At 39.4% G+C, this 14,982-nt stretch overlaps 1 protein-coding gene across 3 annotated transcripts; it reads left to right on the top strand.

Moving 5' to 3' along the window:
• The first annotated feature begins 584 nt into the window (after nucleotides 1–584).
• On the top strand, nucleotides 585–14,760 carry LOC138724685 (claudin-15-like). 3 transcript variants are annotated; one of them, XM_069864882.1, is made up of 6 exons: nucleotides 4,463–4,708; nucleotides 5,756–5,862; nucleotides 9,972–10,136; nucleotides 10,289–10,370; nucleotides 13,140–13,250; nucleotides 14,599–14,760. In XM_069864882.1, exons 1-6 carry the CDS (start codon nucleotides 4,668–4,670, stop codon nucleotides 14,687–14,689), a joined length of 597 nt encoding a protein of 198 aa, XP_069720983.1. In that variant the 5' UTR covers nucleotides 4,463–4,667; the 3' UTR covers nucleotides 14,690–14,760. The 3 variants fall into 3 exon arrangements, with proteins under 3 accessions (XP_069720981.1, XP_069720982.1, XP_069720983.1); XM_069864880.1 differs by lacking the exons at nucleotides 4,463–4,708; nucleotides 5,756–5,862 and adding an exon at nucleotides 585–857; XM_069864881.1 differs by having other exon boundaries at nucleotides 4,460–5,862.
• Nucleotides 14,761–14,982: the final 222 nt, after the last annotated feature.

The raw sequence follows: 14,982 nt of genomic DNA, 5'->3' as shown, positions 1-14,982 counted from the left end.
TTTGTATTTGAGTTGTCCATTTCACTGAAACTTTGCTGTGGCAAAAAGCCATGCCAAGCCTTTGTGCAACAGTCAGGCAGAGCTTTGGCCCTGGGTCCTTGATTTTTAGAATGGGGGGAAAGGTCCTAAAGAGTACAAAACTTTGACTTGTTTGATAAAACTGGTCCACATGAAGTGCTGACGCTAGTGTCTAACAGGAAGGTAATGAAATGGGTTTGAAACTTACTGTGAACGTGAGTATTTCGTTTTACATTGTCATTGATAGTTATTGTAATTGGGAGATGACTAATTTGTTAAAGAATCTGATAGTTTTAATTTTAAAAGATTCAAATTCCTCAGCTTGGTTCTCTGGTTTGGCTTTGTTGGTATTTTTTGTGGTAAACATGCGCAATAAGTCTACCTAAGAAAATACTCAGGTGCCAAAGAACTGTAAGTATTCCACATATTTAAATGATATTTGGATTCCAGTTCTGCATGTGATAAATCATTTTGTAGGCAGACATCTTTTTGATGTTTTTGTAGAGATCAGGCTTGTGTAAAGTTAACTGCCTATACCATATGTGTATAAATTGTTTCAACAGGCTTCTAATATCAGAAAATTTGGGAGGCTTCTTTGAAAACAACGCCTGTCAGAAGAATGGTGGCACCTTCTCAACATATTTGTACCTTGTTGCTGCCTTTAGCTGGATTCACCACGTTACTTGTTACTGCCATGTCCAATAGATGGAAAATCTCAGACACCTCAGCAGCACTGGTTAATTCAGACTGGGTCTCTGAAGGTCTTTGGATGGACTGTGCAGTGACTTCTTCTGGATCAGTACAGTGCAAGAAATTTCCACACATGTTGAGTTCTGACAGTAAGTGCACATCACATGCATATAAAATCGAGGGATGTAGTTTTATTCCTTCTTTTGGACAGCTCGTAGCATGGTTGGACAGCGTATGCTGCGGGTGTTACAGAGGGTCTGGAATGGACAGGGTTGGTCTTGTAGTACTTGCAGAGAGATTAAAGGGTCCTGGGGAAACCGGTATGCTTCACCCTGCAACTGAGATCATAACTGCTGCTGCTTTGTTGCCATCTCTGTTGTGTTGGCAGAGAGACCCGAACAAGATACAATGAATCTAAGTACTTTTTTCATTGTTTCGGGTAAAATCATGGTGCTGGTCTCTTTCCCGAGAAACAGTTGATAGGATGAAAGGAAATGGCCTCAAGTTGAGCCAGGGGAGATATAGACTGAATCTTAGAAAAAAATTTTTTGCTGGAAGAGCGATGAAGCCTTGGAACCAGCTGCCCAGGGAAGCGGTGGAGTCACCATCTCTGGAGGGGTTAAAAAACCGTGTTGACATGTAAGTTTGGGACATGGTTTAGTGGGCACACTGGTGTTGGGCTGATGGCTGGACTTGATGAACTTAGAGATCTTTTCCAACCTCAATGATTCTGTGATTCTATGAAATAGTATCCTTTCACTTGACCAAATTCTTAAGTGCAAGCAGATCACAGGTCAATGAATGCTGGTGCTTGTTTGTGCTTTGGTGTGAGAGAGAGTGTCACGGGTATTCCAGAACTTGTAGGATAGTTTGTGCTAAATCTTTGTATTTGTGCTGGAACTTATCAGCTTAAAATATGCCTGTGCAACTGATACTCTTGTGTTTTCTGAAACAGACCATGCTAGCAGGTTAGTTTATCTCCAAACAGAAAGAGAAGAATTGTCTTTGTAGGGACTGAACATTATTTGTTTGTATTATTCTGGCTTTTTAAAATGTCTTTCTGTGAACACCTTTTTATGGTAAAGGACTAGAAGGACTGACAAGTTCTTTCTTCAGAAAACCGAGCGTACAAACTCTAATATTATAGTCTTTGAAAACGAATATTTTGTTAAACTTTCTGTCTTTAGCAGAACTTTGTGTTTATTCTTTTACAGCTTCCAGTATTGTACAGTTACTTTATGAGTTATATAATGGAATCATTTCTTCAAGCCTTTCCTGCTTTATAGATCCCTGAATACTGTCATTGCTGTTTGTTTGGACTCTTTCCAGCTAATTTATCCATGATGCGCAAGGCTCGAAACTTACAAATATCAGGTTTCACGGACTATGCGTGCTTTCTTTTCTTGACACGGACATGGACTCCACTGAAGTTAGAGCTGCCTCAGCTGTAAGGCAGATCTCCAAAATGTGAGAGTTTAACTCGCAGGAGTTAACTCTCAAGATTCAGCATATTCGTGGCTCTTTGTCAGGGTCATGGCTTTGGTACCCTCATCTGAGTTTGTAATGATGGTACCAGTTTAAAATAAGTATCAGCATCCTGTAATGGGCCCAGAATTCGTAGCCTCAAAAGGAAGCTAATCACATCCTTTTGAGGATTTTAAAATCTCTATTCATTATGTCAGAGACAGTGTTGACTTTCCTGGTCTGGTACCCAGTATCAGAATGCTTCTCTCAAAGATTTCCTCTATGTAGATACTAGGATGCCTAAGTTTCATCTGGAAACTTAGATATAGTTTCTGGCGAGTAAAGTGATGAGATGGGGACAATAATCTTTCAGTTCTTGTATGTGGTAGCAAATGGCACGGATGCTTACAATGGTGTGACAGGTCTACCTTGCTTCAGGTGACAGAAATAGACCTTTCAGCCGTGTTATGAAGACAAACAGTCACTGTGGATTAGCCTTTTTTTTTTTTTGAAGGCAATTTCATTACAGCCAGCATGGAAAGAAAATATTCTGCAGGAGCAGAGGAGTTCCTGGCTAACTGAAGCAGTTGCCTCCCCAGGGTTTCTCCACCCTCCATTACTGTGGCCCCCAGAACTGGAAGAGAGGACCCCTGTTTGGCAGGGCTCAGTGAATCATCTTCAGCTGTTCACAGAACTGTATCCCCCCTAAAATTAGTGCAGGGATCCTCATGCCAACTGACAGGCACATCGTGTGGCTGCCTGCAGCAGAGTTGCTGGTTCTCTTCTTACAGTGCTCAGTCAGCTTTCCTGGGTCTGGAAACAAAACTTCAGAAGGGATCAGTAAGGTACAGCTCTTGTTAATCCAACATTGAAGGTGTTAATGTTTTCAGTGTTATTTTCCCAACTTTATTGGCTGATCTGTTTTAAAATATACTATTTCTGCCTGTAAAACAGCTCTCAACCATATTGCATTCAAATATGCTCTGTTTTGAGACTATCAGAGGGCTCAGAAACAATTTGTCTCTATGGTCATGTATTTTTATGGTCATATGCATGAATAGGAAAGCTGGGAAGGGGTTCTTGATAATGGAGTGCAGGGATAGGATGTGGGTGAATGGCTTTAAGCTGGAAGAGGGGAGATTTAGATGACCGATTAGGAAGAAATGTTTTCCTGTGCGGCTGGTGAGGCACTGACCCAGGTTGTCCAGGGAAGTAGTGGCTGCCCCATCCTTGAAAGTGTGCAAGGCCAGGTTAGATGCAGCTTTGAACAACTGGATCTAGTGGGAGGTGTCCCTGTCTGTGGCAGGGGGGTTGGAACTGGATGGGCTTTGAGATCCCTTCCAACCCAAACTATTCTGTGATTCTATGATTCTGTATCTTGGCATGTCAATGTTAGCATTTTATTTACATCAGGATTACACTTTTGTAGTGAATTTCCCAGTTATTCCCATTAACTGCACTTGGTTTGCATTGCGGATTGGTCTTGGACTGCACAACACGGTTTCCTTGTAGATGAAGCTAAGCAGGGAAATACGCTCCAGGAATGCAGCTCCTGACTTCCAGCTGTTAATGGGAATTCAGTTTGCCTGACCAGGTTAGAGGAAGTCTGAAGGAAAACTCCCAAGTCGTGGATGGTGTTGATGTGAATCTATCGACACCAACTTTTACGCTGATGATGCAGAGCCTCCTGCAAATTAGCATTTGCTTTATGTCCATCATTTACCAAGCTTGTTCATTCCAGGTCTGCAGTTTAATCTTTTCTGTTTATATGTGTGCTTTAAGAGTGCCTGTTGAGATAGCCACCTTAATTGCCATTAGGAAGAGAGAATTTTTTAATTATTTTGTTTTATCCTTGGCAGCAGTATAAAATCTGGGGACACTTGATTCAAGTTTCCAGCTAAACTTGATTTTGAAAGTGCTGTCACCAGAGTTGGTCACTGAGGTCACCAGGGTAACACCTATGCATGCATTGATTAATTTGAAACTCCTTGAAGGGCTTTTAATGGGATGCAGGCACTCCAGTAGTCTGGTACGGTGTGTCCATTTTACTACGGCCATTTTTGAAATTGCAGTGACTTAGCAGGAGAGAATTTTGTAAAAGCCACCTGAGAAGATCAGTTCTTGCCCTGCACCATCCAGTTTCTTAAAAGATTGCAAGTACAGAGGTGCACAGGGTCACATTGGCTATGCTGCCAAATTGGTTCTTATTTAAGTCAATGTCAAAGATTGTCTTGGCTGCCAAGGAAGCAAAAATGTCATGGTGGCAATTTGAAGCAGAACGTACTGACCTACAGCATCAGCACTAAGTGACCACTGAATTTTGAACAAAACCATGAATAGCTGTTCTGGGCAAGTTGTGACTCTCTTAACGGCTAATCCTTCTGGAAGATTTTATGTAGATGCCATGAATCTGTTACCATGTTGCACCATAGCAGGATTATTTTATGAAGAAACTCTGACTCCATTTCCTGGAGATAAGAGCAGGTTATCACTGCATGAGTTGGTTAACCCTGTTTGGATACACAAACAGTTTAAGGTAGTAATGTTAGTGGGTGATTTGCATTGAGACTCTGATTTTGTTGAGTCAAGAGCAGAAGCAGATAAACCAAGTTTAACACGCTACTTTTCTGCTTGGAATAGATTTTTTTTTTAATACTAAGATATTCTGACAAGCAGATGCAATCAGGTGATATGTATTATTTTTAATGTAGCTGCTTTGCTTTATTATTTTATTCCTTTTTAGAAAGGTCTGTCACGCTGGCTTATTCATTCCCTCCTATTTAACTTCCATGAAAAACAGATGATTACAGTTGTATTCCAGTGTAAAAGAGACTATTTTAAAGACTGCATGTGTTTAACTACAGATCAATAGACTGTAAAATATTAATGGAAACCACTCATCCACAGACTTAACCTTCCTGAAGGAAGCTGGCAGTGTGGTTGTTATGGATTGCTTATGACCGTAACTCCAAAAAATGTGCTAACATTTTCTAACAACAATGTTCCTGTTCTCAAGCTTTTTTATGCTTCAGTCATCCAGAAAATAACACACTAAAGCTTTCTTGAGATCAATAATAAAATTACAAACAATTTTAATCTTATGTAAACCCTAGTTGACTTCAGAGGAGAGATAGAAATAAAATATTTGCCAATATTATCTCTATTACAAGATATTTTGTAGGAATACTGACTGGATTTTCTAGGTTGAAAGGAAGAATAAGCTAATTTTGTCACTTCTTGTTAGAGAAAGAATTAATATTGTAATTTTTTAAAAAACGTTAATGTCTTTATCTTGAACTGCTCCCACTTCTAATTGTCATGCACTCTAAGCCTTATCTCTGGGGCTGAGCAAAGAGCAAAGGTAACCTCATTTTGGAGTGAAACCCAGAGATAAAACAGCAAGGAGGCTTCTGAAAGGCTTCACTTGATTGTAATCTAATTATAGGAATATTTAACTGTTACTACTCACAAGCATGACTGCCGCATTGGAAATTGTTGGGTTTCTTTTGTGCATGGGTGGGTGGGCAATTATTGGAGCTACTTTGCCGAATAATTACTGGAAAGTCTCCACTGTACATGGCAGTGTGATCACGACATCTACATTGTTTGAAAACCTGTGGAAGAGCTGTGCAGAAGACAGCACTGGAGTATCCAACTGCAGAGATTTTGACTCTATGCTTGCACTGCCTGGTATGTGACTTTGTGCAGTCTTGTTTATATTGCTTTAAAAATTGTTGGGAAAAAAAAAACAGAAACGCTTTTATTTCAGTGATCTGCTAATACTGAAAAATTACTGGCCAAGCAGGACTTCGCGGGTTGAAGTAATAAAAATATCTTAAGCAGCAGAATGTGTCAAGCATATTAGGAAAGGCTATAAAATAAGGCAAATGAAGTTGCTTGATCACACATTTATTTTAATAGGCAACTTAAATACAGTGTAATCTTTTTCCTAGCATCTTGTGGGAGGAATTAGTGGGAGACATTTTTTTTAACACATCTTATGATGGTTCCAAGTTTATTTGGAATTACTATGCAAGCTTTTACAATACTTGATAGCTAATGTACCGTGGCTGGTTTTTTTTCATATAATAGATAAGAAATAGTATTTATAGCTAAGAACTAGTACTGTGTTTTGTGTATCGAGACTGAAAATCATGGATAATGCAGGAAATACAATGAGTATATGTTATACATATTATAACATATTATAGTATAATTTATACAGGGAGTATATCTTCTTAATGAGCATACTTGTCAGAACTTGTTAACTTGTCTTGTTGGATGTGGTTCTAAATATCAGGACATTTAGATCTGCTAACTCCTGTATCAGCCTTTAGTAGAATTGTGGATTCTGTGGATAGCAAACATGTTTATAGACAGTAAAGCTAGTTTTTATTAATCTTGAATAATTCAGAACGTAGATCATTTTCCCAGAATAAAAATGCCTTCCTACTTAGCTGAATCTACACTGGGAGTTGACTGAACTAAATAGGTAGGAGTATACTTCTAATCTGAAGGATGTGTAATACAGGATTAGTGGGAATGAGGTATTAAATCCCCTTTCTCTCTCAGTCTGAAATAAGCAGATGTTATTGACCTGCTCTGACACTAGTGCAACAATTCTCTAAAACTGTGTCCAGTATTTAAGGACTAATCTGTTCTTTTCATCTTTCAGTGTTATCTAACAGTTGGCTTTAAAATGCATGTGTGTATTAAGAGGAACATAACGCTATTTAAACTTCTTAGGCTCTGCAATAGCAGGATGATACCCATCAGACATCATCCTCGGCGGGGTGCCTATGTGAGTGTGCATGTGGTGCATGTGTTCCCCTGGCCAGGGCTGGCTGCTGGCTTGCTGCCACTGGCTCCGGCCAGCATCTTGACATTGGTGTATTTACGCGGAGTGTTGCCTCTGAGAGCGTCACAGAGCTCCTGTGTGTGCAGCTGTGCGCAACAGGGCCACATCAGTCAGTGTTTTGGAGCTGCTGTGAAAAAAAGTGAGATTTAGAGAAATATTGGGGAGAGGCAGAAAAGAGCTAAAGCAAAAAAGAAAGGAAGGCAAGCAACAGCAAGTCTGCCAGGGAGCTGCAGATAACAAACAACCTGGAGTCAGCAGGAAGGGAAAAAATTGGGCCAGAGAGAAAGGAAATGAATAGGTCAGGCTTTGCAAGTGAATTTATGAAGATTAAATTTCATCTGTTGAAGAGGCAATCGCTGTTGAGGAGACGGAGGTATATTTGATGGGTGTAGGGAGGGAGAAGGGGAAAGGAAAAGCAGCTTACAGAATTGTAGAGAAAAACTATGTTTAGAAAGAGAAACTGAAAAAAAAACCCACCTAGAAGACACTGAATTGTAGAAAAAGTTCAGAGGACACTTGGGTAAACCAGTAAAGAGGACAAAAGTGGGGTTGGTAGCAAAAAAGGCTGAGAAAGTAGTGGGACCTCCAGAAACACCTGTAGCTCTTGTGGATACAAGGAAAGGTGACTAAAATTCATCACGGTCAGTTTAGGTGTGTTTCAATTTGCTGTTTAGAACTTAGCTGGAACTGCAACAGCAGAAGATGCCAAGGATGGGGGAGAGAGGGGAGGGAAAGGAAAAACAAATGTGTCTTTGTTACCTCTCATCAGAAGGACCATAAAGATTTTCCATCAAGGTTTCCTTATTGGCAGCTGAGCTATGTGGTATACCTCTGGTTTTTGGTTGGTTCATGCGAAACATCAGACTGGTTCTTTTAAGCAGGTTTAAAGCTTTTGAATTCAACAGGCCACTAGCCCAAATCACAAATGTTTGAAGTGAGGAAATGCAATATTGCATATGATTGAAGCCATAACTGGTTACGATACATGGCTAGCACCATCTATCTAGTCACAACCATATCAGACATTTGATACAAAGCAATTACTAAGCTGCCAAATGCTGCTTCTTCTTCTTCTTCTTCTTCTTCTTCTTCTTCTTCTACTACTACTACTACTACTACTACTTCTACTACTACTACTTCTTCTTCTGCTTCTTCTTCTACTACTTCTACTTCTTCTTCAAGGTTCCATAGGTGTTTCTTCCAATGACATAGGGTTTTGGAATAATTTCTTACTATTAGTATAGATTGATAAAATGAACTGACTTTGTATTAATAAGCTCATTTTTAAGACAGGGACAACAAAAAAATATGAGCCTTCTAGACCGTGAATTAAGCTCCTTAGTCAGGCTGTTGTTGTTATCATATTGTGGCAGTTAGCCTCAGCATGCTTTTGTGTGTCCTGAAAAGCAATGGGGAGTCCCATCTAATGCTGCGTGATTCCCAAAGACCTGACATGTAAGATTTTGGATCCCTGCTATGGCTAATTCCTGCTGCTGTGGTGTACGATTCCAACCTAGAAAGCAGCGTCGGAGCTGAGTGCTTGTCCTAACAGTATCTTCTGCAGGCCAAACCTTTGAACTTTTAATAGTACTTTAAGGGGTCTTTTCACTTTTATTATTATCTGTAATTTTTCCCAAAAAGTTTTAAAGTTAATGCTTAACAAAACATGAATTCCTTCAACGATGTTGTCCTTTAATTCCATATTTATCATCTCATGAACGCTTATTACTGTTTTTATCAAGTCTTGAGCTTGTAGGACCAATATTCTTAAGCCACATAAAGCTATATAGCCCGCTGAGTCTTAGCGTCAATCTATCACTTTACTTCCTGTTTCTGTACCTAATTTTTGTTGTCTGAGAGTTATAGGCTCATTCCAGTATAGCACTAGAGAGCAGGTTACCATGGAGGACATGGAGTTGATCAGGAAACAAGAGCCTGAGTGCTAGCAGCAACAGTGCAACTGTCCAGTTCAGATCCTTTTGATATGTGGTTAGAATTGTAGAATCATAGAATAATTTAGGTTGGAAAACACTTTAAGATCATTGAGCCCTACAAAGTTAGCAGCCAAGACCTGTCAGATTGGTGACACTTGGAATGTTTATCTCATAACAAAGGTGACAAAGTGCCATTTGACCTAGAACCTACCAAATCCAGGGGGGCTTTTTAGAAGAACCTTGTCTGACCTTCCTTCTTAGGTCACTTAATAATCTGGTCCTGGGTTTTGTGCAATCGATACCTAAATAAGAAGAATGGGAGGTTAAGTGGTGCAGAATCATCAGCTTACTGAGTTCTCTGATGTGCCCACTCTAGCTGTAAGCTCTTCACAGCAGTACGTCTTAGGGAGGAGTGCTGCAGCTCTTGGATCTGCTTGTCTCCTGTTCCTTATCCTGTCTCAGAGTTTAAAGTGCAATGCTAACTTGAGCACTTTCTTTCCCATCTCTCACTGGAAGCAGCAAAGCTGGAACAGTTTTCGAATTCCTCTGTAGTGCCAGAGATCCACACACCTTGGCTAGGATCTGGAGTTGTGAAGTGTCCTGTGGGCTCAGCTGCAGTGTAAGGCAGTCACCAGGACTTGTGAGTAGGAGACATATCTGCTGCTGTAAATGACCATATCTATACTGCTACGTGTTTTCACAGGACATAAATATGTAAACTATGAAGGACTTTCTAAAATTTTTCAGGATCTACTAAAGTTCCAAGAGAATTCTCTGAGCTTACAAATAAAGCGTAATTGTAGGTCAACACTGAAATCTTATTGACTTGAAGAATGAACACTCTAGGGTTTGGATACTTCTCTGAACCAAATAACAAAGCTGGACGAAGTTCACTCATTACCACTCCTGCTAATTTTGTCACTCCCTCTAATCACTTTTATTTTTACAGCACAAGATTAGTTTAATTTCTGTATAGATCCTGATTGTTTTCTCTTTTTCTCTCTTAGCTCATATTCAGGCATGCCGTGCCTTGATGATTGCTTCCATTCTTTTGGGATTCATAGCTACAGTGCTCTCGCTGCTTGGTTTGAAGTGCACAAACATTGGATTGAGCGATGAGGATGCAAAAATGAAGTTTACTGTTACAGGAGGATTTCTCTTTATTTTAGGAGGTAATATCAAGGCTGAAATGAGAATGCTGTCAGTAATTTGTATGGCTTTCACAGCTAGGCTAAATGAAATGAACACTTGTTCCCAAGAACAAGTTACTGTTACAGCCACTAAAGGAATCGTTCACCTGTGTGCTTTATACTTTTTCTGATAGGTCTCTGCTCTATGGTGGCTGTTTCTTGGTATGCTGCGATGATTACTGCTCAGTTTTTTGACCCATTGTACGCTGGAACCAAGTAAGTTGATAGATCTGTCAGTTAATAGATCTGTCAGACCAAACTCCATCATGTGTCACAGACAGCTGCACTGACTTCAGTGGCTCTGGAACTGCAGAACCAGTATGGATACCATTATCCAGTCCTACAGGAGGAAAGATTTGTCTGCAGGGAATCTTTTCACCTCACAGATATGGTGATAGAGAAGAGTTCTCTTCTGGAGGGTTTAATGAATGTATGGGGAATATCAGCCCCACATCTGAGGAGTTTCTGTACTGCATTTACTTTTTCTTGGAAGACTCAATTAAGTGCACATCTCAATGGTATGAAGGGGAAAAGGTAAAAGTCTTAATTTTCTTCAGCATTTAGACCATAAGAGATACAAAATTCTAGCTATGGCTAGAATTCAGTGCTGCAGATGTACAAGCAAGTGAAAAAACATACAGAAATGAGCTTGAACTAATACAGGTGAGCTGCAGATAGCTGAGAAACATAATTGAAGTGTGCTGCTTGCATTTAAGAAGTAAACCCACTGTTTTTCACTATTTATTAGCAGCTCAACATTTCTTTGCCTTACAAATTAAAATAAGGCAAAGTTTGTGAGACTATCAGCTCATACAATTGCGCACAAACAAGTTTCGAGGTATAAAAGCCCTTATTCTTGTCTGATATAAAAGCAACAGTCTTCAAAACAAAATGCCCGCTTATGGCACCTTATCTAGGTCAATAGATTTAGCAATGAGGAACAAGGGTGGAGGTGACTGAGCCTGTCCTTCAGAACAAGGGGGGAAAAAGGGAGAAGGAAACAATATGTTATTGCCTGTGGAACATGAGAGCCAGTTTGCAGAAAAGGGTACATTTGTAATTTGCCAATACCTCTACCGAGTATATTATTTTTAGATCAGTAAACTATAGATCTTTAGTTGCTAGGGTCATATTCAAAGTGTTTTGTAAGTTTTCTCCTTAGAATCAGTTAAGGGAAGCTAGAAGTGAAGTGCTTTGTTATGAATCAAAGTACTTTAAGCAATTACTTTGGATGTTTGTCAGCTTTCCTTGTGTTTTCAAACAAGCACTTGCAAAGAAATTGCACTTGTGAAGACTTTTCGTTGTTTTATATTCCCTTGAGAGAATTATATGAAGGGTAATAAATACGTTAGAGGACCGAAACAACTGTTGATAAGGAATTCCAGTTAGTTGGCTAGTTAGTGAGTTTTATAGTTATCTAGGACAGCTTTGAGGATTCAACATCAATGCATGTTAATCAGTTACTAGAGTGTTTGTATTCAGTAGCTAAAGAAGTATTATTTTTTTTTAATATCTAAACTTCATGGTTCAGACTATTGATTCATTAAGCAGTTCTTAGTGAATTAACTTTGATCATTGGTGACGCCAGACATGCTCTTGAAGAAGTTTGTTCTCCTTGGACTCTGTGAGACAGGTTTAAATTCAGTTGTAGGCCAGTATTGATCTTCACTCTCATGAGACTGACAAACCTGTTTTTTCAGATTTCAGGATTTTTTGGCTTGACTTCAGCAAAATAGTATAGTTGACCACTATTAATTCTTAGAGGAGTTTCTCATGCAGATGTGAAGGCAGCCCAAGTTCTCCTGCAGACCTCTCATATGCGATTTATTTTGGAATGATATCTACAGCATTCCTGTCTATAGAGGCCTAGTGGGCAGAGACGATTGCATGTACTGGGCAACATCCTCTGATTGTTCCATAGCGTTTCTCCAGAAACTTGCACTCGGGGGTTTTTGGGATGATGATTTTCTCCTGTGTTTGGATAGTGGAGACCTTATGGCCTCAGTGTGATGAGAACATCGAGAGCAGTGAACCTGCGAACTCCTCTGGAATCTTCCTGTTAGCAATTAATTCTGGAGTCAGAGTCTTTGACATTTTTGTGTTTACAAGTGGAAAGAAAACACACATATCTGGTTTCAGTATACCTTCTGCGCAGACCGTGGTGCTTGTTTTGCCCTTATATTTGGTATCTCAGACCACAGATGCACAGCTATATTGTGCATATAGTCTCTGAACACAAAACCTTGCTTTCCTCTTTTTGCAAAGCTCCTGCCAGCCTTCGCCAGATTCAGTTGTGTTGCTACTTTGGGTCAAATTCATTATCAGTGAATTTCTTGGTCTGGACTAGGAGTTTTCTTGAAAGGTGTAGTTTTATACAGTAAAACGGGGAACAATTCTTTTTCAGCCTGGGACTATTTGTAAATGTATGTCAGCCATATAACCACAGAAAGTGTTGAATATTCTTTTGGATACATAAATTTGAAAACTAGCCCTGTACAAATAGCTACTTGTAGGTGATCTAGAATTGTGTCATAGAAAACTGATTTCTATAGTTAGCCTTTTCTCAGGACACAGATTGGAAGGGCCGAATCATTCCATTTCACAAACGATTTCAGTGACACAGCTGATACAAGGGCAGAATAAGTGTTGTAGACTGCACAGAAGGTATATTTTTATGATTTTTTTATCAATAATTTATTAAATATATGCAAGTATTTATTGCTTCTTATCTTTTTGCTGCTTAGTACTTTATGTATCATCACTAATTTGGCTGAGCACTTAGTATACATGTAAGAGTTTTACTGAATAGGCACAAAGCCAGATGTGTTCCTCTGTGTTATCCGTCAAAGTACCTTTCAGATGGCTGATTTCTACATAGACAAGACTTCATTTGTTTGCATGATTTGTGCATCTTATGGCTCAGTTAAAAATAATGGCACTGTGATCCTGTTATTTGGTATATCCATAAAATCTTTCATGTTTCAGGTATGAGCTAGGAGATGCTCTGTACTTAGGCTGGGCTGGATCTGTTCTTTATATGCTTGGTGGGATCCTACTGACCTGTTCATGCAAAGGGAAGAAAAAACAGACTTACAGGTAATCTTAGATTTGTCGGTTGAAATAGTAGCTGTAATTATATACAATTCGGTATTTGTATGCTGTTCTCTCTCTCACCCTCGGTGCCATATAAAGTACAAACAGGAAATTGTACCTGTTAATTCAGTGCTATGACGTGTCACAGACTTGTGGTGGCAGGGAATGCTCTACCAAATACTTGTGCCTCCCAGGTAAAGTACTGGTTGATACTTTGCCATCAGGGGTCACCTGTAACTACTATTTGGTAACTTGGGGTACTACTGATGGTTTTAGCACCTACATCATGAAAATATGCAGTGGCAGAGTGAACTATCTATTGTCAAAAGAAAGATATATCAAAGAATATAGTGGATTATAATCTAGTTTCTCTGCAGTATTAAAATATTCAAATGCCATTCAATTTACAGAAAGTGCAATGGCATTTCCTTCCCAAAGCACATCCAATTGATCATTAGATGCACATGATTTTTCTCTTGTTCCTTATGGAATTGTCTTGTTGCATATCAAATAAGGAAAGCTGAGATTTCTGGCATCAATATCTAGCTTTGTCTGGATTCTTTTTTTCAATCTCAAATTATCCACACATAGAGAAAGAGAGTAATGAAATTGTCAGAAATAGCAGAGATCCATGCCAACCCAGAAGAACCCAAAGGGCTTGGAGGCTGTACTGGCAAAGCTTGAAAGGATGAGAACATGGAAGGAAGAAGCATGCTCACTGCTGCTGTCTTTAATCTTATGACAGTTATGTCAAAACACAGAATAAGTGAGTGTGTTCCTCTGATACTCTGTTGCCTAATCTGAAGCCATTTAAGTTTTATGGTAATATTTCATCAGCCACATTGGACTTTAGATCTCACTCACCATACTTTGATACGAAGCACCAAATGCCCTGAAATATCTTGAAAATCAGGTAAAAATTGGTGTATGAAATAGAAATAAAGCATGATGTATGGCAGCTGAAGGGCTTGGCTGAAGATGCTTCTGTTTTCCTTTGCCATCATGTTGATTCCTGTATTAAAACCTGCAGCTTGCACACAGGCAGTAAGGCCTAGGTTCCCTTCTCCTTTAGGGACTTGACTAAAATGCCTTGAGGAAGAGCACATGTGAGTTAGGAATCTAGACTGTGTTTCTGGTTGCGAGAGAGGTGGCTGTGCTGTCTGTCAAAGGGTCTTCATTCCCTTGAGCTGCCAGACTGGTGAGAGCAATAAGCCTCTAATTTCTGTGCCTCTGTGAAGTTTGTGCTACCAGTTGGCTATGGACCTAAATGAATAACTTCCTAACTATCTGAAACTGTGGATGTGTGTGTAATAACTATTAATTTTTATCTTTTTTTTTTCTTAATTTACAGTACCAACAAATATGCATACTCAGCAGGCCATCAGCAGCGCATTTACACCAAGAACTCTGATACAGTCCTAACCAACAAGGAGTATGTCTAAACTTATCTTTTACATCACTTGTAATATTAGCAGGTTATGAACTCAAATAAAGAGGTGAACTACTTCCAGGGTTCTGGAGCAGTACAAAGAGGAGATATGGTTTTCAGTGTAAATTGGAATGGTTTCCCGAGAAGTTTTCAAATGTAAATAGGTTTCTACAGAAAAGCTGTGCTGTGAAATCCTGCGGAATGAAGGTTTTCTGCATGCTGAGAAGCCTGGTAAAATTTAACCACAGAGTGCAGCGTATCCTGACAATCATGAGCAACTGTTTCTATTTCAGCTGACTCAAAAAT

The sequence above is a fragment of the Phaenicophaeus curvirostris genome, chromosome 10, assembly GCF_032191515.1.
Source record: "Phaenicophaeus curvirostris isolate KB17595 chromosome 10, BPBGC_Pcur_1.0, whole genome shotgun sequence".
Classification (NCBI taxonomy): domain Eukaryota; kingdom Metazoa; phylum Chordata; class Aves; order Cuculiformes; family Cuculidae; genus Phaenicophaeus; species Phaenicophaeus curvirostris.
The sequence above is the reverse complement of the archived record's forward strand: the minus strand, read 5'-3'. Positions and strand labels throughout refer to the sequence as shown.

Coding starts and splice junctions, on each gene's coding strand:
- LOC138724685 (XM_069864880.1), top strand. CDS start 638: ATGGTGGCACCTTCTCAACATATTTGTACCTTGTTGCTGCCTTTAGCT. Junction 10,371..13,139: donor CCATTGTACGCTGGAACCAA/GTAAGTTGATAG, acceptor TTCATGTTTCAG/GTATGAGCTAGGAGATGCTC. Junction 13,251..14,598: donor AAGAAAAAACAGACTTACAG/GTAATCTTAGAT, acceptor CTTAATTTACAG/TACCAACAAATATGCATACT.